Genomic DNA, 26075 nt, shown 5'->3' with positions numbered 1-26075 from the left:
TAACATGGCTGTAATGGCAGTAATCCCTGAATTTGGGGGTTTGGGTTTGCTCAGCACTACTTACGATCCATGACTGCTTAGCAAAAGTATTGTACACCAAAACACTGCTGCACATGAAATACATTTCACCTTTACTTCTCACTGACGTTTGGAGTGCTGTCTGCTTTCCTCATGTACATTTAAAATAAATGTGTACTTCCACCTCCGGCACTCCCGGCATCCCGCACTGCGGTCTCTCGATGCTGTGCTCCTATTTGTTAAGAGGGGGAAGGCACCTCGGTGCCGACAGCTTTCAGCCACCTGGCACGCACACCAATCCTTAAAACCTATCCTTAGATTGGCCATCATTGTAGATGTCATTGGGGGTTTGACACCTAGAACCCCCTTCAATAAATGGACAAGTTCCTCAAGCTTACTTACTGTAAACAACACATCTGAAACATAAAGAACCAAAATCTGTCATGTTTTTTTAGGAGCATTGACAAGTGTATCCATTATTAACAAAGTATGTTTGATAAAGAATTACTAAGGGCTACGCAGAACAATGATAATCACTAGGCTGAACCAGCTGGGCTATGCATACAGTGTATGCACAAAACTAATGTCAGCTTAATCTGAATAGGCTTTTCTTATCCAGGCATCCGTGAAAAGTCTTGGAGAAGGTGCTGCAAATGTTCTCTTTCTGAGATGCTGAGATAATAGTGATTTCTGCATGTTAAGTGAAAATGATGCAGAATGCCTTTAACCCTTTCCCACAACTACTACATTCTATCATGTCCAGCTTCTCTGGCACCAGCTCAAGAACAGACCAGCACCAGTAGCAGCAAGTGTCATCACAATAAATATAACACCCGCGATCAGAGTGGCTGTCCTTAAGGGGTTAGTATTATTCCTACTGCTGGCAGTGTCAGATTGTGGTGCCTAGGGCCCACTTGTGAAACTAACTTGGGGACCCATTCAATGCACACATATTGGGGCAGATTTATCAAGCTGTCTGAAAGTCAGAATATTTCTAGTTGCCCATGGCAACCAATCACAGCTCCCCTTTAAAATATTCATGAGTAATGGTAAAATGAAAGCTGCGTTGTGATTGGTTGCCATGGGCAACTGGAAATATTCTGACTTTCAGACAGCTTGATAAATCTGCTCCATTATGTTTTGCTATTTGTCAGTCCTCAGCCGCCACATTACTAAAATATTCAAATAGAAAAGAAGTTGAATTTGTGTATAACCTAGCCTGAACTGAAGTTTATGGAGAATATGTTAGTAAGAGCTTGTGTGACTGGAGTCTGCAGACCTCAATTCTCCCAATAAGTGAGATTCTCACATGCATAAAAGATACACTGCTTGACCCATACTTTAGACTGCATGCATTGTGGTTGTTAGTTGTTGATATAATGGAACTCTTTATACAAAGGACAGCCATCTCAGCCAGCTAATGTGTGTTTGGATACTCCAGTTGTGAAGCTTTTTATTCCTAATTTGTCTGTAGTACAATACATCTGAGATGCAACCCACCTTGTGTTTTTGATGGCAGAACACTTCTGGTGCAGGGGAATATTGAGAGATTTATAACAGTATCTCCACACTAAAAAAGAAAAAAGCTTGACTGCCAAAATAGACATTTTAATAAGTATTTATTTTAAGATGATCTCTATAAGTGTTAAACTTCTATATTGTAAGTCAATATTGAACTATAGCTATATATCGATGCCTGTGGATTATTAATATTGCAAGCTATGAGTTCAAAGACGTAGCTATACATATATCATGTAACATAAGAAGTAGAATACTAAGCATAATATCAGGCATGCACTCAGTTTTATTCACATTTCTAATAAGAGAGAGAGAGACATTGTAACCTTCCATTCACATGAATACCCATCACAGAAGAAAGAAATATTGTATCATCATTACATTTCTCTTTTGAACATGTTGTATGGTTGTTCAGTAAACTGTAAAGTTAGCTGACAGACATTCTGTGCACTTAGGTTTTAAAGTATTCTATCTGTAATACTTAGGTTCTCAAAAGAAGATATAGATAGATGGCAATCTTGTTTCATTCATTCATTCATTCTGTTTGTGTACATAGAAGCCGAAGTATAGGCCTCAACTGTTTCCAACCACCTCATGCAGGGTTCTCAACAACATGTTAATTGCAGGGTAAAAGTAAAAAAAACTATTGATATAAACTTTATTTATCATACACCAGACAAAGCTTTTAAGTCACTGGAAGCTCTTTACTTACATAAAGACTTGTTTCCTTCACTTTGGTCTAGATGGCAAGTCTTGATTGGGCTGCATGCAAGTTTTCTATCTCCACAAAAAGATGATCCCTTTTTGACTTCTTAAAATTACCTCACTGATCTACCAATGTATCTGCTCTTGCACTTTAGTTCATTAGGCATCCCTATTGTTCAGTTCAATTTCACGTAATAGAGCAGAAGGAGAAAGCATTAGCTTAGATGACATGACAGAACTTTTTAAGCTTTTTGTATTGGCTTGCTAAAACATCATAACCACAATGGGAGCCATTTAACATAGTTCTCTTTTTTGTTTTTTTCTTTTGGTCTATTTTATTATCTGTTCCTGCCTTTCATTTGGCACAATCTTTTTCAACATTTTTGTGAATTTTTCCTCTTTTCTTGAAAGAAACTTTTTGCCTTGCTGGCATAGTATTGTGCCTACTTTCACACAAATCAAACAAGCACATCTGCCCTGCTTAGGCCAAACCTGAGGCAGCAAAAATACTACTACTAATTGTACTTTCCAACAACTTATGGAATAAGTGCAAAAAGTGCACAAAACACTCAAAATTATGCCACGAGAAAGGAAAGAAAAACGAATATAAATGGCTCCAATATAATTTTTGTAGCAATGCATGTCCAATATAGACCAGTAATCTACATGTGTGCAGTGGAAGAACATGATATCACAAACTGTTATGTTAATGGTTTTACACAACTAGAACCTTATCTGTGTTACTCTTCTTAAGCTTCTTGTGGATCAATTGCTAAATAATCAAATAAAAAACATAAACATGTTTCAAGTTGGCAAAATACTCAAAACACTACAATTAAAGTATTCAGAATACATGGAAGTTATTTATCAAAATATACCCATGGAAGCCCAAACCAGTTATCTTGACATTTATTCTATACTAAGTCCAGAAAGACTCAGCAAAACTGATCAGACTATACAGCGTGTACACACAGTATGATCTTCTACAGCCCATGCACAAAAAGCAGATGATCTAAGTAAATAATATGTATAATTTTCTGAGGGTTACTCTTCCTAGAAAGGAAGGCAGGAAGGGTGCATGTGCCTACATTAACAGGATAACACCTAGATATATTGTACACAAACATATTACAGGCCATGCATGCCAGTGCTAGAGCAATTCTGAGGGGAGATGCAGGCAGTGTTAAGTCCATTCCAAGAGGGGGTTGTGCAAACTAAATGAGACATTTGCTTATTGTCAATCTAGAATCCAGTTCAGCTTCAAGTATGAATACACATCAGAAAAACATGCTTCCTGGAGTTCATCTGAAAGGCTCAAGAGGGGTCTGACATCTCAATCTGAAATTCATCTCCTCTCACTGCTGTTTGCCAGTTCAATGCAACCTCATTGCAGCCAGTAAAGAAATGATTTGACTTCTTTTCTTGAGGCCTCGAGACACTGAGCAACCCAAAAGTAAAACACACAAACTTTATCAGCGTGTTCTTATTATAGTGAAATGCAAGGTCAGTGTTAGGTCCCGGAAGGAATGGATTCACTATTGCATCCTGATCCCCTCACACGGCACGTTACAACACTGAGTGCTTTTCCAAGATGCAGGATGGGACATGGGAAAAATGGGGATGAGGACATAAACTGCCATGAACGCCATTATCAAGGAGTATACCATGCTGACCAAAGGATTGGGCCTAGAGAAAATGCCTTCTGCTCCTTGTGGTACTAATCACGTGGTCACACCAGGGATATAGGAACAGGACTATGAGGATTATTATGGACAAACTCTGGATTTATGAATGTGAATCCAGCAAATTCACTTTGGTCTATTCCAGCTAAGACCATCTGATCTGGAGGTGTTAGGACTGCAGCAGCTCGGGTGAAGAATTTGTCAAAGTTTTCACCACTCTTTCCACACTGCAACAAGAAACAAAGAATAATAATCAAAACACATAAAATTACAGAATACATATCACTTGCTGTGGGCATATATATTTTTTTGTCTTTGCTGGAAATATATATGCTTCTTAAAAGGTTTCCAAACATACATCATGAGGCCAAAAGATTAACCAATTAATATAAGGCAAGCATCAGAGAACAACAACTACACATCAGATTCCATCATGTTATTATATTTTTAAGAGCAATGAAGCCAAAATGCAGAAGCAGTGACTTAAATGTTAAATACACAATTACTGCTTTCATGGTAGGAAGGGTAAGTAGAAGCAATGCACTGCTAATCAAATGCCCTCCATCACTATAACAGATCTTTAGGAAGTTTGACCACCTGGATAAAATTAGAAGTGGTGGCAAAAATGAAAGACACTGGCAATAAAACCCATGGATTTTGGAAAATCTTCTTTCTAAACCAAACATGGCAGCATGTCTTAAAGGAAACCTGTCACCCGATTCACTAATAGGATCCCATAACACTATACTAACTTGTGCCGGGGGGGGGGGGGGGGTCTGTGACCAATGCATTTCCCACCCTCAGCTTATACTCAAGTCAATAGGTTTTCCCAGTTTTTGGTGGTAAAATTAGGTGTCTCGGCTTATACTCAGGTCGGCTTATACTCGAGTATATACGGTAACTGACACCCTTCTTTTAGCTAAAAATTGTTTGCCTGATATCCACATAAATCAACTTTATCTTATACAGGCTGTAGCCCCCCTACCTACTTATATGTGCAGAAAAGCCAAAAGAGCACATGGAAATGATGCAAAAATTATGTACTTTATGAATACTTATACACACAAATTATTCATCCTAAAAAGGCAGACATAAAAAGGACAAAACAGACTAAAGCAACGATATACACAATTCAGTGTAACATATATGAATTAATGGTGTATTCCCACATATTGAAAAGCTGCTATGTCTGAGTGTGGACCATAATAGAACCACATACACCAATATCCGCAGCCAAAGGCACAAATAGATAGCCAGGAGCCCTATAGATAGAGGTAACTAATAAATACCAAATACAAAAAGGGTATCATGAGGGAAAACCAAAACTGATACAGACCAAAAATGTGTATATGTCCTCGACATGTGTTTCGCCAGATAGGCTTCTTCTGGGGGAGTGCTGAGTATGTGAGGCAACACAGAATTATTTAATCCCCACTCTATGTCGTCATATGATTAATTACCAACCAGCCAATGAGATGAATGAAATACCGCAGGGCGACAGCTACAAGCGAGACATCGATATCAGAAAATGACATCAATTATCGCGTTAACTAGCGGATCACATGACCATGGGTCCGCCTACTGTGAACGCGGCTGAGAGCTCACGTATTAGAATTAGGTACCGCGATACAACGCAGTCCCCAAAGTAAAAAACACCTAGGTTAACCACATTGCGAGACTAGACCCGCGTTTCACATGGTGTCATGACAACACCAAGCAAATGCGAGGGGAGGTTCCCTTGTATCTACAACCGCGATATGAAAACAGTGGTAAGTCAAAAAAGAATTAAAGGGGGATGTAAAGATATGCCTCTATGTAGACTATAGATATAAAGATGATTGCATTCAGTACCTATATGTAACTTAACTTAGTGTTAAACTAAATAATTAAATAAATAAAAAATTATAAAAGAATGAGCACACAGTGCAATGTGCTAGTGACAAAAAGTGACGTGCAGTGACCCGGTGAACACACGTGAACAAAACGTGATGAAAAAAATAAATATGAAAAACAGAGAGACGTGAGTGCATAGACAGGTGAATAAATATTCATTATATACAAAAATTCTAATTCAGGCTGTAGCCCCCAGCTATAACAAAAATGCAATGGTGCAGATTCCTTTAGTAGACATACACACACACACTCATCTTTATGCATGAAGTGAAGAGAAAGTAGTGGCACTCACTCGGTAAAATCCAAATGCTTTAGTGTGGGGGGGACGCCAAACACGGCAAGACACCATTTGGAATTTACCGGGTAAGTGCCACTATTTTCTCGTCACTTCGTATGGAATGCTCTTTTTTGTTTGCTGAGCAGCCCTTGGAGGTTGTGACGATTTTCTCCCTTGCATGCCCCTTCTCATCTGTACTAAGGGTGTTATACTCTGGCTCTGGAACGTTGGTGGTGCCTATCATCAATTCTTGTTCAGAGTGACTCATCTTTATGAATAAGATTACTTGGCATCTGAGGGGACATGTCTTGCTTGGCCAACCCCTCCCATCTACTCCTTCTAATAAACCATGCCTCTTCTCATCGTGCCATGTAAACAGGGTGACAATGTCTAAGGTCCTGTTACATTTGCAATGTCTACCCCATGTATTTACAAGATCACATGAAATCACAGCATACCTGCATTTCCATTCCTCCCCATTCTCCAAGCACTTCTACTTCTCCACCTCCTCCATGGAGGCTGCTGTGAATTCATGTTATCAGATACATACATGTGGTAGATGTTGCAAGTGTAACAGGATCTTAGATGATGTCATTCTGGTCACATGACTTTAAATGCCAAATGATTTAACAGAGCTCTCTCTCAATGTTCCACACAGCAGAACATCATAGCACTTAAACCTGTCAATTAGGAGGCAGGGCAATGCAAGTAACTACTGAATATACCATGGATAAGAACCATTTAGGAATAAGGGCAATGCTTTTTAATAATAGTTTTAATAAATTCTTTTTGGGTGGGATAATTTGCATGACAATTTCTCTAAGTTTGCAAATTTGAATCATAATAAACCTCTGGAACAACGAGGAGATTTATTAGCAAACCCACCATATACTGCTATACTGTTGAATTGCAATAAATGGCAGAATCGATCAGACCGAATATGGTTATAGTACCCTAGAAGGTCTAAAAAAATTAGTAAAAAAAAAGTTAACATTTTTTTTTAAATCACCTCTCTTTCCTTACAACTGATATAAAATTAAATAAACAATAAAAATCGTAAACATCTTAGGTATCACTGCATCCCAAAAATCTATCAAAACATAAAAGCAGTTATTCCCAAAGGTGAACCTCGCAACAGAAAATAGTGCCCAAATGTCCAAAACACCACTTTTTTTGTCACCTTCCGACTCATAAAAATAGAAATAAAAAGTGATCAAAAGGTCATAAAAATATAAATACAGAATACAAATCATTTGCTCTGGGCTTATATTTTCCATTATAGCATTTAAAGGAAAACTACCACTTGGGCGATCATGATTTAAACTTTATATCATTATGGACCGGGCTTCAATTATGGGTCGGATAATTTTTTTAAAAAATATGCTAATTAGCACTGGGTACTCCTGTGCACTCATTTTAAAGAGACTTCTCGAGAAGCGGGTGAGGGAGTGGGTATAAATGAAATCACAGAGGTGTACATAATTGGGAGGAGCACCAGGCAGCTTGTGCTACGTGCAGAGGATATCTTTAAAAGTTGTTTTTCTCCAGGATCCTGGCATATAAAGCTTAATGAAAACTAGTTCCAATATATAGCAGTAAAGCCTGAGCTGTAAGTATATATAGTTTAAATCATGACTACCCAAGAGGTAGTTTTCTTATAACTCGATAACAACTCACCACTGATGAAAGACATCAGTGGGCGCCGTTCTCGAGTCTACAGTGAAGTCTTTCGATGGTGCTGTAGTTTTTTTCTGCTCCTGTGATTAGCAAAGGAGCATGATCGGATCTCCATCTGTCAGACAGAGAAGTTGTCCCTATGGAGAAGGCAGGAATAGTTTGCCTTCTGCTTTCTTCAATAGTGCTGACGTACTGCTATGAAGTGAATCGCAGAGCCAGCTGGGTCTGATCAGACCCACTAAAACTCTGATCAAGAATTTCCCCCCACAGTGAATTGTTTCCCCCTGTAACTGGGGCTCTTATAAATGCCCCAATTACAAGTAAAAACTAGAAAGAAAAAAAAATTAAAAATAAAATAAAAACAAAGTGTGAAAATATCTCTCTGGGGTCTTTTTTGACCTCACGGGGGGCATATAAAGATAAAAGATCCACATAATCATCTTTAATCTTGCACAGTACATTGCAGCATGTCTGCATGGACCTCTAATCCTCCCCATCCTCCATGGAGGCATGCTGTGACTTCATGTGATCAGATACAAACATGGGGAACAGTTTGTAAATGTTAGGTGGCTAAATGACCTGAGATGATGTCAGCCTGGTCACATTACATTATTGCTGAATTCTGAGAAGAAGGCCCCACCCCCTTAACACCCTCTAGATTTGGCTGTATGTATGGCAAGGTTATAAACATGATTTATGGGAAGATAAACTATTTTTAGCTAAAATAAAGTTCTCAGTTAGTTAATACGACTGTATGGGAAAGTGCCCTAGCTGTATTTATGAAAATGTGCTGACAGATTCCCTTAAAAAAAATGCATACAAGCACAAGATATTGAATAAATATTAATAAGTCTATCTATATCAAAATGACCATTACATGCTAACTAATGAATTTATATTGGTCATTTTGAGTTAATTTGAATTGACTGCATAAAGTTTAAAATATAACACACAGTGTCACCAAAATTCGGAGTGAACCGTCCCAACACTCTCCATGACCACTCCAGTAACCAGAATCCGAATCTGCTGTTTGACAGTTCTGGCCCATTGCCTTCTATCTTCTGTTCAATAAAGAACCATACCAGGCACCGTGTCAAACAGCGTGCCCTAGGCCGCAATAGCTAGCCACTGCGGTATTCTGGGCCCCAGCTGCCTCCAGGGCCACAAGAAAAGGTTAGGCCCCAGTGGGGGATGTTGCAAAAGGTATGAGTATGGCACAACTGTTAGCCTACCAAGAAATTACCATATTCTTAAACTAACAGCCAAACTAAGGAGAAGGGTTAAAGCAGGGGCTGCAGATGTTATAAGCACAGATGGGGGAATCTGTCCATCTGACACTTATTAGTTGTCTACTCCATATATCTGGCCATAATAGAAAGGAAGCTAGTTGTGTAGATTTGTAGCATCTTTGTCATGGAGAGCAGAAGAAGAGTGAGGAAAGAGGAAGAGAGGAAAAAAGAAGACCTTCTTTTGTAAAGCAAGCCATAAGAAGTGCTATGGGTAGTTTGCATAAAGCCAACTAGGGGAGACAGCAAGAATTTGGAAAAAAAACTTGTTGACCAAATGCTGTGCGTGTGTTAAAGGTTGAAAAAGACTTGCATAGGTTCACGTTTCAGTAGGACAATGACCCTCAACGCAAAGCCAAAACTACAGTTGAATGTCTTAACTTAAAACATACCCATGTTTTAATATTGGTTGAAAATCGTTTACAAATGTTCTCCAACCAATCTCACTGAGCATGTACTACTTTGTAAAGTAGAATGAGCAAAGATTCCAGCCTCTAGATGTTCAAAACTGGTTTCAAAAAAACTTTCAGCTGTATTCCAGATAAATCCAAATTATTGCAACTTTGCTTGCAATGTATAATTTCATTTACACTTTCACAAATACTTGATACTTTGATCACAAAAAACATTGATAAAATACATTTAAAGGAAATCTTCTATAAGGAATTTTAGTAATATGTAAATTAACTGTAGAGGCTACTGTGGCGTGTACAAGCCTTAGCTGGCAGTGCCTGTCCAGGCAAGTACACGGCCCAGTAGCCTGTTAATTAACATATTACTAAAATCAAGTAAATTTAGGTTCCAAGATTATTAAATTACAGATAAGTGCAAAGGCAGACAGGAGGAATCTACCATCAGATCGACTTCTGATAGTAGATTCCTCATGGTAGGTTTCTTTAAGTTTTATGAAACGTTCAAGGATATGATTATTTTTGCAATCCTCTATATATACAAAAAAAAAATACGAACTTACAGGCCGTGGTTTGAAAGGTGGTTGGATCTCTAGACGCTCTAATCGTTCCCAATCAATCCAACGAAAAAATGCATGGTCACGTATATCTCGCTCCCCATCACAGCCAGATCCAAGTCGCTTTAAAGGATGTTTTGTAAGCAACTAACATATTAAAAAAAATAACAATTAGCCAGTATATATGTAAATATGTTTCTTAGACTAAGATGTGCATTCTTCCTGCCAGTAAACATGGAAGATGAGAAAATAAATATATCAAACATGCATTTGGAATAAAACAAATAGGTATATCTCTACGGGTGAAATGTCCAAATTACAGCTTTTAACTAGTATCAATAATCTGAGGATAGATTTACATATTCAGACTTTTGGATGATGTTTGTAATGCCAAAACTAGCAGTGTCAAAAAACAAAGCTACACAAAAAATGAATATAACAATAAATAAATAACACAACATATCCTTTGATCTTATATTTCACAATTGCTTTGGTCTTCAAAACAGCATGAAAAAAGAATGTATACATTCCTATAGAATAAAAAAAAAATTAACATTGTTGAAGTACAGTATTATACCTGTATAAATCTGGTGACTTTTACTTTTTGTAACTTTTATGCTAAGTTCACACTACTGTCGACATATCCGTTCTTTAAAAAAAAATCCCAGGATGATAAATAAAGGTAGATAAACTGACATTTACTGATGACATAGTGTCTGTTTACTAAACTGATACCCTTATGTTTCTTGGTTAAAAAACGGACACTTGTCTTTTAGTTAGTGCCAGTTAGTATAAATATTTTTGAAGAATCAGTTTTTTTACTTGCACTTACTTTCACTTTCAAATCTATCTATCTATCTATCTATCTATCTATCTATCTATCTATCTATCTATCTACAGTAAGAAAAGGTCCAAGCAGCACTATCAAAACAGAAAATGGGTAAACAAAAATAGAAAGCGGGTGCACGCCTAAGAGGGCCGGGCATCAGGTCCTTCAATTATAAAGACAAAGGAAAAAAAAGGCAGCACACCAGATTGTAGTGAAAAAATACCTTAGTGGATTTATTCCATGTGAAAGAGCAACGTTTCGGCTCCAAACAGTGAGCCTTTCTCAAGCCTTGAGAAAGGCTCACTGTTTGGAGCCGAAACGTTGCTCTTTCACATGGAATAAATCCACTAAGGTATTTTTTCACTACAATCTGGTGTGCTGCCTTTTTTTTCCTTTGTCTCTATCTATCTATTTATCTATCTACCTATCTCATATATCATATATATCTCATATCTATCTCATATCTATCTCATATCTAACTATCTTTCTATCAATCTACAAACGGAAAGTCAAGACAGCATGCTGTAATCAAATAGCAAATGGATGCAAGATGTGTAGGATTGGGTCAAAGGCACTCCAGACGTCAAGTGTAAAAAATTGTGCGGTCATGTGACTACACAAATCCCACACACCTCATTTATCTAAACATAATTGATGTGATACATATATTCCATCATACAAATACATTGATATATACAAAGCGCAGAGTATCCATAATTATGCAGTATGATTACAATACAAGAAATATCTGTTATCATCAGCGCAAGACAGAATATTATACAGTGCTATTGATTAAATACAGACATAACTATAGTGTAAAGCAGGGGTCGGGAACCTATGGCTCGCGAGCCAGATGTGGCTCTTTTGATGGCCGCATCTGGCTCGCGGCCAGGGCCGCATCCATAGATCACGTTCAAAAAATGTACTCATTTAAAAAAGCCCCGAGTGTATAAATGAGCTTGTGGCTTCCCTCCTCCCTCAGTCCTGGCAGACACTTACGCCCGAAGGATGGTCATGTGACCGGAGCCAGTAATTGTGTACATACCGTTGTTGCTCCGGTCACATGACCACGAGGTCTGCCGGGATTGAGCCTTGCGCTGCTGTAGCTGTCCCTCACCCCCTTCTGCAGCAGCAGCAGCCGACTGTGTGAGGAGGGGGGAGGGGCTGAAGCTCATGTCTGCCGGGATCCAGCTCAGAGAGCAGAGCCTGAGCTTCCTATGCAGCCTGTGTACAGACCCCTGCACTGATATCCTGGGGGATGTGGGATCTATTCAGAAGATGTAAGTGTGTAAAAGTAACTGTCAGTGTGTGACATGTATTGTGCTGTGTGTGTGTGTGCAGTGTCAGTTTGTGACATGTATTGTACTGTGTGTGTGTGCAGTGTCAGTGTGTGACATGTATTGTACTGTGTGTGTGTGCAGTGTCAGTGTGTGACATGTATTGTACTGTGTGTGTGTGCAGTGTGTGACATGTATTGTACTGTGTGTGTGTGCAGTGTCAGTGTGTGACATGTATTGTACTGTGTGTGTGTGCAGTGTGGTGTGTGACATGTATTGTACTGTGTGTGTGCGCAGTGTCAGTGTGTGACATGTATTGTACTGTGTGTGTGTGTGTGTGCAGTGTCAGTGTGTGACATGTATTGTACTGTGTGTGTGTGTGTGCAGTGTCAGTGTGTGACATGTATTGTACTATGTGTGTGTGCAGTGTCAGTGTGTGACATGTATTGTACTGTGTGTGTGTGCAGTGTGTGACATGTATTGTACTGTGTGTGTGTGCAGTGTGTGACATGTATTGTACTGTGTGTGTGTGCAGTGTCAGTGTGTGACATGTATTGTACTATGTGTGTGTGCAGTGTCAGTGTGTGACATGTATTGTACTGTGTGTGTGTGCAGTGTGTGACATGTATTGTACTGTGTGTGTGTGCAGTGTGTGACATGTATTGTACTGTGTGTGTGCGCAGTGTGTGACATGTATTGTACTGTGTGTGTGTGCAGTGTCAGTGTGTGACATGTATTGTACTGTGTGTGTGTGCAGTGTCAGTGTGTGACATGTATTGTACTGTGTGTGTGTGCAGTGTGTGACATGTATTGTACTGTGTGTGTGTGCAGTGTGTGACATGTATTGTACTGTGTGTGTGTGCAGTGTCAGTGTGTCACATGTATTGTACTGTGTTTATGTGTGCAGTGTCAGTGTGTCACATGTATTGTACTGTGTTTATGTGTGCAGTGTCAGTGTGTCACATGTATTGTACTGTGTGTGTGTGCAGTGTGTGACATGTATTGTACTGTGTTTATGTGTGCAGTGTCAGTGTGTGACATGTATTGTACTGTGTGTGTGTGCAGTGTGTGACATGTATTGTACTGTGTTTATGTGTGCAGTGTCAGTGTGTGACATGTATTGTACCGTGTGTGTGCAGTGTGGTGTGTGACATGTATTGTACTGTGTGTGTGTGCAGTGTGTGACATGTATTGTACTGTGTTTATGTGTGCAGTGTCAGTGTGTGACATGTATTGTACCGTGTGTGTGCAGTGTGGTGTGTGACATGTATTGTACTGTGTGTTTATGTGTGTGCAGTATTAGGCCACATGCTCATGTGAATTTTGCAGTGGGGTGATAACATCTGATAACAGTGGGGTGAATGGTACTTATCTCGCCACTGTCCATCGTAAGTGACTGTGTGGGATGCAAAGATGACAGGTCTTACTCCTGCCGTCTTTGCATGTATGAGGAGGTTCTGCAGCAGCTGATGTTTGTGCGTAACAGTGTTCCTCCCTGCTGTGCTAAGCCACCACTGGACAAAAACAATGGTATTTCCCTGTAAAATAAAAAACTAGATAATTTACATTGGAGCTTGTGATGCTTGACAATTCTTCCAGGACTCTGGCTTCTTCTTTTTAATGGACTGGATCTGGCTTCTTCCCACCTGATGAGAGATGCAGCTTTCAGGCGTGCGCAGAAGAATGAAGAGTGCTGGACGAGATGTCCTGCATCACAAGCGCGAATGTAAATTATCTATTTTTTATTTTAAAGGGAATTACCATTGTTTTGCTCCAGTTGTGGCTTAGTACAGCAGGGAGGAACACTCCTTGCTGTACTAATGATTACTGGAGCGATTGTTCTGTCAGTGTCCCTTTAAACATATTGTACGGCTCTCGCAGAATTATATTTTTAAATATTTGGCGCTTATGGCTCTCTCAGCCAAAAAGGTTCCTGACCCCTGGTGTAAAGTGTCAAAGTGCCTTAAAAAACACCATGTAAGGTGGATGGACATAGCACTGTATGCTCCCGATCCTCCGATCGCAGAAGTGAGTAACAATATGTGTGTATAAACCTCCAGCTTGTCGCTGGTACACAGATTTGAAACACAAGCCAGGGAGACCTGACCACACATGCACCAGAACCGCAGAAGTGCCTTTCTGCTGTCATGGAAACATATAAACAGCCTGTCCGCGGCGAATCACCACTGGATCTCAACAAAAGAAATAAGTATAAATGTAAACAGATCAACCCAGGATCCAAAATACTATTATATGGAACACTATTCTGCTTGAGATTTTTGACATACATGCATGTCAGGATGCGACATCCGACAACTTTTCCTGATGTACATCAGATTACAACATATTGTGATAGCAAATGCGATGTTACCGCAAATGCAATGTAAATGCAATAAATGTGATATATGTATTAATATTACATCTACACAAATATGACATTTACATGGTATGTGTGCTTACGTCACATTTGTGTTTACGTTTACATTGCATTTGTATGTTTATGTTCCGGCTGTGTTTTCAGTGCACTTGTGTCTTTCATGTGCTTCTTGCTTCGTTTTAAAGTTTTATTTGCATTGCATTTGCTTTTACCTGGTGTTTGTGTTGCATTTTCGCTTATATTTAGAAGCCATTTGTGTTGAGTTGAGTTTGCTCTTTACATCTTTGCATTTATGTGACATTTGTGTACACATGGTGTGTGCACAGTGTTTACATTTATGTGGCATTTGCGTGCCATTTCCACCTATGTTTGCTCTTATGTGACTTTTTTGTCGCATTAGCATTTACAAGTCATTTTTATATTGCATTTGCATTTAAATGGTGTTCATGTGAATTTGCGGTGTGGTGTTTGGGTTGTGTTTGCAAGGCGTTTATGTGGTGTTTATGTTGCGTTTACATGTGGTTTGTGTTGTGTTTTCATTTACATGAGGTTTGCGTAGTGTTGTGTTTTTACATTGCATTTGTGTTCACACTGCGTTCATGTTTACATTGCATTTGTATTTCCATTGTGTTTGTATTGCAATCTGTAACATTACAATTGTTGTACACAGTGTAAACGCATTTGTGGCATTTTTTTGTGACACACAGGGTATTTCTGTTGGTCGGTTTAACGAATTAGTCAGGTGAAAGTGTCATGACATAGAACAGTGATGGGCAACCTTTTGAGCTTGGTGTGTCAAATTAGCCAAAAAGCCGAGCATAACTCGGGTGGTGTGTCACCTTGAAAAAAAAAAACATAATTTTGTGATATTTATAGTTTAAATAACAAATATGTATAATTATTTAACTTCTAGGGTACTTTAACCCTAGGTTGTCTTATTGATCCTACCATGTACTTCCATACTACAGTATGGCAGTATATGGGGATTTTCCACATCATCTATTTATTACAATGTGCAGATCGTTACAATCAGACACGTGTGGAAATGCTTAGTAACCTGCAAACTTTGTCATGAAAGTTCACAGGTTATAGTGAGTCGCAGGTGCCGCTGTCTGCATCTCCTTCATGAGGAGCAAAATAATCGCAATGTCTGACGGTTTGCAAGGCGTTGTGATTATTTCAGGGCTTGTACGTCACAAAACTGACATACAAGCCCTGATGACTGTCTTTCATCATACAGTACACTGACATTACTCACTGTATGATGTCTTGTATGTATGATGAGAGTGGTTGTCCTCCCTCATCCCTGCTGTGGAGATGGTTAGTGTAGAGGTGACCTACCACAACAACTCCCCCCAGCACAACTATCAGGAGCTGCAGAGGAGTTTCTGAGGTTGATGGTCGGGTCCCCTCTCTTGGCGTTGAGCCCCAGGATGATACCTGTGCTGACTGAAGACACGAGGCACAGCTCACACATGGGGAGGGGCCGGCCCGGTGGGGGAAGAGGAGAAGGAAGGAAGGATGAAACTTAGCTCTCCGGTGGCCACGTGTCACTGAAAATGGCTAGGCGTGTCAGCACTGACACGCGTGTCATAGGTTAGCCATCACTGACATAGAAACATCTAGAAATTGGATAGTGTCCTCAGACTGTACAACCATAAATTTAATATCCTCATCAATCGTATTGAGGAATGCATGGAACAAGGTGAGTTCATCCAGCGTACCTGTCCAGAGGAGGAAGACGTCATCTATGTTTCGCCACCACCTCAAAATATATTGGAAGTAGTGTGACGCATAGATGAAGTCCTCCTCCATTGATGCCATCATGATGTTAGCATAAGATGGGGCCATGTTTGCCCCCATGGCGACACCTTTAAGTTAAGTAAAGAACTCATTTCCAAAAAGAAAGTAATTGTTATAAAATCAAATGTAACATATCCAGAATAAAAGTGATGGTCTGTATAGAATATTTACTATTTTGGAGATATTTTTCCACTACTCTCAACCCTCTTGTATGATTTATGGAGGTATACATCGACACTACATCAAATGAAACCAGTATCAATCTGTCACAACCTGATACATCAACACCTTGCAATTTACTCAAAAACTCAGATGTGTCACGGATATATGATTTGCTTTGTAATACAAATAGCAATGTGAGAGAATATTGAGTCACTTCTGGACACTATAGGTTTACCAGGGGGTGGGGGTGGGGGGTTGTAAGCTCTTATGTATCTTCGGTAGGACGTAAATAACTGGTGGGATAGGACAATGCAATGTCTAACCAATTTTTAGTGCAATGTCAAATTTAGGGTCACCTGAAATTGGTTTATAAACAGTGGTGTCAAAAATTTGTCTCTGTATCTCTGCAATGTACGTTGAGATGTCCATGATGACGACTGCCCCGCCTTTGTGCACTGGCTTGATGGTAATGTTGCCATTTTGGACCAGTACCCCAAGTGTAAAGATCTCAGCGGTAGTCATGTTAGTATGTCTTAGGGTTACGTCATCCCTCAGTGTGTTGATGTCATGTTTGACAGCCTGAAGAAAAGTAGCAATAGCAGGCACCTCTAAATTTGGTAAAAAAGAACTCTTATTGGATAGTCCAAAATGTTTGGGATCTAAAGCATTAGTACTATCTGTGACTTGTACAGGATTATTATAAAACCAATATTTGAGTTTGATGTTACGGAAAAATCTATGCAGGTCTAGCTCAAACTGGAACCAATCTGTCTGTGCACACGGAGAAAAGGATAAACCTTTTTGCAAGACTGATAAATCACAATCATTTAAAGTTTGTGATGAAATATTTACCACGATTGCTTCTGATTCTTGGCTGTAGTCCTGGTACAGTCCAGCCTCTCGTGATTTTATGTTACCACACCAAAATGTTTCACTGATGGACTAAAGATTCACCATTTTCCACGGACGTTGGAGTGCTACCTCTTACTGAACATAGCTTTTCTATCTACCTAGCTACCTATCGATCTCTTATTTCAAAACTACCTATCTACCTATTGATCTCATTTGCCTACATATTTATTATGATTTATTATGATTTATACCTAACATTTATCTATATTCTATCTATCATATCTTTTTCTATGTATTAACTATTTCTGTCTATATCTGTCTGTCTATTGTCTTCATCTAAAAATATTTTTTAAAACTGTTTAAATGGAAAAAGTACTGCAAGCTCCATTTTTTGTTCCGTGAAAAAAACTGATCCAAAACGGATCACTGTACAACTGATGACATAAAAATTTACATTGATTTTAATGGGATTTAAAGCTGATCCGTTCTTTTATAGTTTTTTATTTTTCTAGACGGATACTAAAGACGGAAATCACAACCGTAGTGTGAACTGAGCCTTAAAAAGAAAAACAGGAAGCTCACAAAATAATCTAGAATTTTCATGAAAATATGATGATTTCTTTATTTCATTCTTTAAAAATCCATGATAGACAACAAATAGAAGACGAAACCCCACATCCCACAACTGTGGCTGTGCGTCCTCTATGCCTGTGAGCTGGATTTCATGTGAACTTGGAACAAAGTTAATCCGTGCTCCAATCCACCAGGTGAGCCGACTCTTCCTTTTATACCTAACTAGGTAGTGGAATGGAACGTCCGCTAATTGCATTAAACAGGTAATGTACAATGAGTATGAAAAAAAGTAGTTGTTTGGGAATGGGGTCAGATAAGTGGGTGAGTGACACACTACTCTCATGAGCCAAAGAAAAATGTATACACCATTAATTCAGGCACACACTGCCACAGAGGGGGACACTTTTAAAATACGCTTTTCTATAGTTTAATTAAGATCTTCAAGTCATTGGTGAGTTATGGGACAATTTGTTTTGTATAGTCCATGTATCCGATATATCTCTATAATAATGGATCGATAGAGGAATGCTTATTTGTATTACGCCAGTCTTTTTTTATGATTGTTGTAGCAGCTAAGAATCTTGTATCTCCACTAAGGATCATGCCTGAAATCACTGTATAGTACAAAAACTATGTAGTAAATTAATTTGAAAATCTGCTTTGTTTTAACATGTGATCATTTTGGTTGAATAGGCACAAATAAAAATTGTTTCAGTCTTTCAATCTTAAAAAGTAACAATAACATAATTTTTACCCCTTTACATATAGAGACGGCCTCTCTAGACAGGGATTTTGGATAAGATACAGTCTGTTCCATGATTGATTGGAATAATTCATCCTCATCTTCACCGTCAAAGGGTGGCTGTTGTAACAGAGAATATTTATTTTCCATGATAATAAAATCAAAAAAGTGAAAGAAACATGACATATGATATTAATTGCATATAAAATTTACCTTAGCCCAGCGATAAGCAACCATTCCCCTAATGGCCACAAGTGGTCCAAGTCTTCTAACTATCATAACTAGAGATGAGCGAGCACTAAAATGTTCCAGATGCTCAAGTGCTCGTCTCTAATAATGAGCCCCATTGAAGTCAATGGGAGACCCGAGCATTTTCCAAAGGGACCATGGTTCGGGAATAAAATGTGTTATTTAATTGAAAAAGAATGTCTTCTCATAAGTTAACAGATGTATGCAAACATCTGCAATCTATTCTTCACTGTATCATGCGTATATTATCTCCCAACAAGTTAGCAGATGTGAAGGACAGTGAAGAATAGAATAAAAACAGTGAACACAGGATCATTTAAGTGAAAAAGGCAGTGAAAAACACAGTGAAGAATAGATTGCAGATGTTCGTCACATCTGCTTACTTGTCGGGAGATTTGCTGTCCCGGGATCCGCTCCTCTTCTTCCACTGAAGTCTCCCCGATCTCTCTGCCGCTGCCCCGATGTCTCCGTGCTGCCCTGATGTCTCCATGCTGCCGCTGCCCCGATGTCTCCGTGCTGCCGCTGCTCCGATGTCTCCGTGCTGCCGCTGCCCCGATGTCTCCGTGCTGCCGCTGCCCCGATGTCTCCGTGCTGCCGCTGCCCCGATGTCTCCGTGCTGCCGTTGCCCCGATGTCTCCGTGCTGCCGTTGCCCCGATGTCTCCGTGCTGCCGTTGCCCCGATGTCTCCGTGCTGCTGCTGCCCAGATGTCTCCGGGCTGCCGCTGCCCCGATGTCTCCGTGCTGCCGCTGCCCCGATGTCTCTGTCCTGCTCCCCGGTGTCTCTGTCCTGCTCACCGTGTTCTTCAATGTGTTCTTCACACATATATATTGTTCTTCACATACTATTTTGTTTGCACCGTTTCGCGCGTATCTTCCGACAAGTAAGCAGATGTACCGAACATCTGTAATCTATTCTTCACTGTGTTTTTCACTGTGTTTTTCACTTAAATGATCCTGTGTTCACTGTTTTTATTCTATTCTTCATTGTTCTTCACTGTGTTTTTTTAATTAAATGCTCGATCTCGAGCAGGGGAAATACTCCAACGAGCCGTTTCGAGTACCTTAATACTCGAACGAGCATCAAGCTCGGACAAGTATACTCACTCATCTCTAATCATAACCATTACAGTTAATGAAACTGTACTGACATGGCTGTATCCACCATAAACAATGGAGAACAACCATGCAAGTGCATCTACTGCTCACACAGAAAACTGTACATTGAAAATAATGTGCTGCCCTCGACTATAATCAAGAACACCTCTGAACTCCAAATGACTTGCCTTGGGATTAAATTTTCATAATGTTATCTCTGCCAAACTTTCGGGAATATTTAAATATTTCTGAAAGTTTGGCAGAGATAACATTACGAGCATAAGGAGAACAAGACTAAAGATCGTACAGAGAAATAATGGGGCACATTTACTTACAGGGTCACCAGAGTTCACAGAAAGTGCATTGTCCAAATATAATGCACCGTGCGGCGATTCATTAACATTGTGTGCCCAAAGTCATGAATGTGTTGCTTCTCCGCTCAGGTCCGACAGAGTTCACCATCTTTTTAGTGGTACATCTAATTGCTTGGGCTTGCGACCCAATTTGAAAGTTTAATCCCACGCTCAGTCCGAATCAGTTGGGCTGTATGACAGTATGCCCCCTAATTTGTGTCGCAGGGAAGCCAGCGCAGCTGCACCACAAAAAGACTCACATGTGCCACAATCCCAGCACACACACTTATTAAGTACCTGTGCAAGCTGTTTTAGCCCTGAAAACAGTGCAAAGTCTGACAAAAGTGCGCAAGCAACCCTTAGTAAATGAGCCCCAATACGTGTTTATGCTCTGAGCGTGATATCACAAATAACCTTACCTGTCCTGCTAGCATTTCATATAGTAGAACGCCATATGACCACCAATCCACTGACTTTCCGTAGGGCTGATAGGCAATAATCTGTAAGAAATGCACATTATAGGATTATAAAATCAACACAAGTTACTCAATGGTGTTAGACGTTTACCTTTAGTCTGCTTCTTAGGTGGGGGCGTTAAAATTATGCCAGATATCAATTTCAGGCACAGCCTATTAAATACTTTAATATCTTTAGTTTCCCATAGCTTAAAACTTTAATTGAATTCTAACAGTTTTACAAAATACATGATAAGAGAGGTAACCAGAATTTACGGAACCCCTCCATATGACTGATGTCACATAATACAATGGTATACATTAGAGGGAATTATATCTTATTTCCTGAACAATTTCTTGTACAGATGGGGGAGAGAGGGATTTACATCTTTGTCGCTGTCAAAACATGGAAAGCTATTATCTTTGTCTCAGTCTTCAAGGCCTAGGGACAGCAGAGAAACTTGGGCTCCCCAAAGAGGAGGGAATGGGATTACATTCCTGATAAGAAGGAATATCTTCTGCCACAAAGAGATTATCTCTAATAATTAATGTGTATACAATGTCACTAAACATCTAATAATGAACACACCTCCACATCGCATTGCCAATAAGCAATATGGACTCAGGTATCATAAGGTACATAAGTTTACTAGAGGTTTCCAAGTGGTTAATACAGCAGGAAGCTTTAGAGCTAAATTGGGATGTTGCATCCCATTATGTTGCTGTAAATTGGAATTAAAGCTCACACTCCCAAAATGGAATACATAAGAGTGGGGAATCCATTGGATATTGCCGGAATGGATAATTGGTATACCTTTGGGGTTTTTGAGAGATCAAAAAAGTATGATTCATATGGGATCCAACTCCATATCTAGCCCAGATGCCAGGTGTCTAATCTGGAGATATTTATAGAATTCCCTTTTCTCAGTTGGTAGCAAATAGTTAAGTCACAAAAAGGGAGTAAAACAGAGTTATGTATTACATTGGGATCCTACAGAGGATACTCCCTTATGGATCTAGCAATTAATCAGTGTTAGCAGTTTGTCCCTGGATCCAAGAGACAATAGTATTGGAGAGTAAGCAGTCTATGGCTGCTGTCACTGGAGTCAAAAGAAGTAAATTAGTTTGGGAAATAGAATAAATGAGATTCAATATTAACTTGCATGGGTACTCATGCCAAAATGGTTCAAGCTAGTCTGCTATGGCAGCACGATATACATGGACATTTCAGCCATTCCTCCACCATTGTTTGTAGAAGAGTTGTAAGAAGGACTATAGATTTCTGGCCTTTTCAACATACACTGTTAACACTTTTTGCAGAATAAATAGTAAATAAGTGGGTTATTTAACACATACATTTCTAAAATAATATAGGATTTTAGGAAGTACCAACCACTGGCATCCTGCCTACCCAGGAAACGGGAAGAATTTCTTCTTGGAAATTTAAACGTAAGAGTTGCTGAAGATGCAGTCGAAGTGCAAGTGGGACACTCATGTCTAGGATGAAAGATTTGGAGTCAGTTTGTAATAACCCAAAGTACTAAACCTTTAGAGAATAGTGGATACTCCAGCTAATGATTTCTTTTGGGCTATAAAGCACAGTACCTCATCGTCAGTAAACAAACCTTTTCAAAGCTCCCTCTTCCCGACTAAGACACCACTTAGATCAGAAGATACGAGTATAGCCTGGGCCAATAGCACCATGGCTAGGGCAAAGATCATTGGGATGAGGGAGCATCCTTGCCTGATACCATTGGTAATCATAAAGAAACAGAACAAAGTTCAAGAGCTGTATATGCACACTGACAGAAAAGTGTATAACTGCCTTTAAGAATGGGCCACCTAGAACGATGGCTTCTAGTGTAAGTTTGAGTTACCCCCTAATGTACACTACTGAATGTCTTCCTTGCATCCAAAGTAAGGAGCGAAGGAGTACAACAGGATTTGACAATAGAGATAAGGGCAATGAACTTACTTACCGAGTATAAGCCGACCCAAGTATAAGCCGAGACCCATAATTTTACCACCAAAAACTGGGAAAACCTTTTGACTCGAGTATAAGCCGAGGGTGGGAAATGCATTGGTCACAGCCCCCCCCCCCAGTAAATAGCCAGCAAGTCCGCTGTAGTATATAGCCAGCCACCTATAGTATACAGCCAGCCCAGCCTGCCCCCTGTAATATACAGCCAGCCCAGCCTGCTCCCAATAGTATACAGCCAGCCCAGCCTGCCCCCAGTAGTATACAGCCAGCCCAGCCTGCCCCCTGTAGTATACAGCCAGCCCAGCCTGCCCCAATGTAGTATACAGCCAGCCAAGCCTGCCCCATGTATTATACAGCCAGCCCAGCTTACCCCCATATAGTATACAGCCTGCCCAGCCTGCTCCCTGTAGTATACAGCCAGCATAGCCTACCCCCAGTAGTATACAGACAGCCCCACCTGCCCCCAGTAGTATACAGCAGCCCAGTCTGCCCCCAGTAGTATACAACCAGCCCAGCCTGCCCCCTGTAGTATACAGCCAGCCCAGCCTGCCCCCAGTAGTATACAGCCAGCCCAGCCTGCCCCCAGTAGTATACAGCCAGCCCAGCCTGCCCCTAGTAGTATACAGCCAGCCCAGTCTGCCCCTAGTAGTATACATCCAGCCCAGCCTGCCCCCAGTAGTATACAGCCAGCCCAGCACTAAAATATATACTTATATACTCACCCTCCGGTGGCCGCGATGCGCAATGCTGCTCCCCCGATGTCAGCTCGGATCTTCTTCTGGCTTCCGCGCCTGTCTTCTTTCTTGTGTGGCGAGGCCATGTTTCTTCCCAGACGGCAGGCGCGTACTATGACGCGGCCGCTGCTGACGTCATACTATGCACCGGCCGGGAAGAAACATGGCTGCGCCCTGCAGGCTGATACAGAAGAAAGAAGACAGACAGAAGAGGAGCCGCACCACACATCAAGGCCACCGGAGATTGAGTATACAAGTTTTTTTTTTTTTAAGTACTGGGCTCGTGTGTTGACTCGTGTATAAGCTGAGTTGAGGCTATTCAGCACATTTTATGTGCTGAAAAACTCGGCTTATACACGAGTATATACTGTATTAACTATCTGTCTACCTCTGGTGAACCCAAACAGATTTGCCGCAATAACCTCAAATTACCAATTGCCGGAGAACACTCGCTAGTCTGTTTTCTAAAAGAGTTATGTGACTGGAGCTCACCAATACAGAGTTCTATTCTTTAGTTCCTATATATATATATATATATATATATATATATATATATATATATATATATATATATATCTCAGAAACCATAAGAATGACCAGAAACTTTCAACAAAAATAAGATGCCATTCAAACACAAAACCACTTTTTCTAGCCTGTAAATCCAACAGGCCTCCGTGCAATATCCTGCAATTCCAGTCACCTCCCCTTTCTGGGATGGCTACTGTCGCGATCCCCATGAATCTGATGACGTCAGCATGATATGCGTGATATGTGTGTACATGTCTGGCCACTGGCTTATCTCTAATATTGCAGATGTCCCCAAGGTGGTCAGCTATTCTCCTCTGTAATTCTCTCGATGTCATGCCAACGTACTCTAGGCCACAGATCCAAGTGGCCTTATAGATCGACCCTACCGTGAGACAATTAATAAAGTCCCTCACTGTAAAGACTTCACCAGTCACATTACTCTTAAATGTCTTGGACGCATGAATGTATGGGCAAGCCACACAACTCCCCCCACACTTAAAGCATCCTTTCGGTTTGCGATTTAGCCATGTGCACAAAGTAACTTCCCACCAGTCTATCTCTCAGTGAATGTCCACGTCTGTAAATTACAAGAGGTCTAGGGCCCACCATTTTCTTTATATCCTCGTCCAATATATCCTCGTCTGCAATATATGCCAGTGTTTTTGTAAGATTTCGCTGGCACAGAGCCCCTCAGCTGGTTCTTTGTCCCTCATGCTTGTGAAAAGATGGGATTGTTTGAAGCCTCCTGCTTATTGGAAGGCTGATTTTAGGACCTTGTTTGGGTATCCCCTCTGCTTAAACCTATTTCTTAGGTCATTGGACCGTGATTTAAACTCTTCTGTGGGTACTACAGTTCCTCCTTATTCTAAGAAACTGACGCTTCGGGGTCCCTAGGGGATGGTGGCTCTCCCATCTCAATAGTGCGTTAGTCAGAGTCAGTTTTCGATAAATTGTCGTATTAAGGGACCAGTTTTCAGTTTTTACAATAGGCACATCCAGAAACCGTAACCTTTCTTCATCGACCTTTTGTGTAAAACTTAGGCCAATTGAATTTTAGTTTAAGCTTTCCACAAATTGGCATGTGTGGACACACTCGGGCTACCCATTGCCGTGCCCCTGAGATAGTTGTAGAACTTACCATTAAAAGGAAAAAAATTGTGCATCAGTGAATATTCCAATAGCTCACAAACAAATTTGTTGTGGTGCACTATTCTTGCGGTTAATGATAGAAATCTTAGTAGTGGCAGGAAATAAAGTGAGCGCGGGGGTTAGTAACTTTAGAGAGTAAAGTTTAGAGTAAAAGCGCCATCTTGCAAAAATGCACCTGAACGGAGCCGGCGCCAGAAGCTGCGGTGTCAGCTATATATTATAGCCGACACCTGCCTCTAACACCCGCGATCGGAGATTTCTCCGATTGCAGATGTTGACCCCTGACACGCCGTGGTCGCGCTGACCGCAGTTTGCAAGGGGCATTTGAGAAGAATCGGACCCCCCCACGGCGCCTCCAGAATGCCGGTGCCCGGGGCTGCGCGATCCTCCTCTGTGTGCCGGGTCCCTGCCTCCTGGCAGGACCTGGCTGTAACAGACTGAGCATGCGCAGCATCTCACATCTGTATTACACTGTGTAATGTGAAGAGGAGCTTGAACAAGTCATCAGTGGATAGTACGTTCAAGCTAACCTGTAAAAGTTAAAGGGAACCTACCACCACAAATCTACGTATAAAAGTAGATGGATCAATGGGATGCGAGGATAGCCCTTTTAAGGGCTAATCCTCACGTCTTCGCACTTTTTTTAGTAACTTTTATTAGACTTTTATGCAAATTTTATTATGCGGCTACTGGGGCTTGGAGTAGCCGCATCTGAGGTTACATGGCGCAGCTACTCCATGCCCCGGTAGCCTCTTTTCTCCTCCTACTCACCATCTTCGGCGCGCAGCTGCTTGTAGCTGCTCGCCCTCGTCCGGCGATCCTGCAGTCTGCGCATGCGCAGAACAGCAGGCCCGTGCCTGCGCGGTCACTGCTCCAAAGCCGGGGCTGCACAG

At 40.6% G+C, this 26075-nt stretch overlaps 1 protein-coding gene across 3 annotated transcripts in view; it reads right to left on the bottom strand.

The window, feature by feature from the left end:
* Nucleotides 1-1620: 1620 nt before the first annotated feature.
* The window catches only part of PRKCG (protein kinase C gamma), a 556381-nt gene continuing 531926 nt past the window's right edge, over nt 1621-26075 (bottom strand). For all 3 annotated transcript variants that reach the window (XM_072110472.1, XM_072110471.1, XM_072110470.1), the window contains 4 exons: nt 20755-20835; nt 18651-18758; nt 10030-10170; nt 1621-4150 (listed from right to left, as the gene is read on the bottom strand). In XM_072110472.1, the coding sequence (XP_071966573.1) occupies nt 3971-4150; nt 10030-10170; nt 18651-18758; nt 20755-20835 (510 nt within the window). In that variant the 3' untranslated portion in view covers nt 1621-3970. The remainder of the gene's footprint in view (nt 4151-10029; nt 10171-18650; nt 18759-20754; nt 20836-26075) is intronic.

This window comes from Engystomops pustulosus, chromosome 6 (genome assembly GCF_040894005.1).
Source record: "Engystomops pustulosus chromosome 6, aEngPut4.maternal, whole genome shotgun sequence".
In the NCBI taxonomy this organism is placed as follows: Eukaryota; Metazoa; Chordata; class Amphibia; order Anura; family Leptodactylidae; genus Engystomops; species Engystomops pustulosus.
The sequence above is the reverse complement of the archived record's forward strand: the minus strand, read 5'-3'. Positions and strand labels throughout refer to the sequence as shown.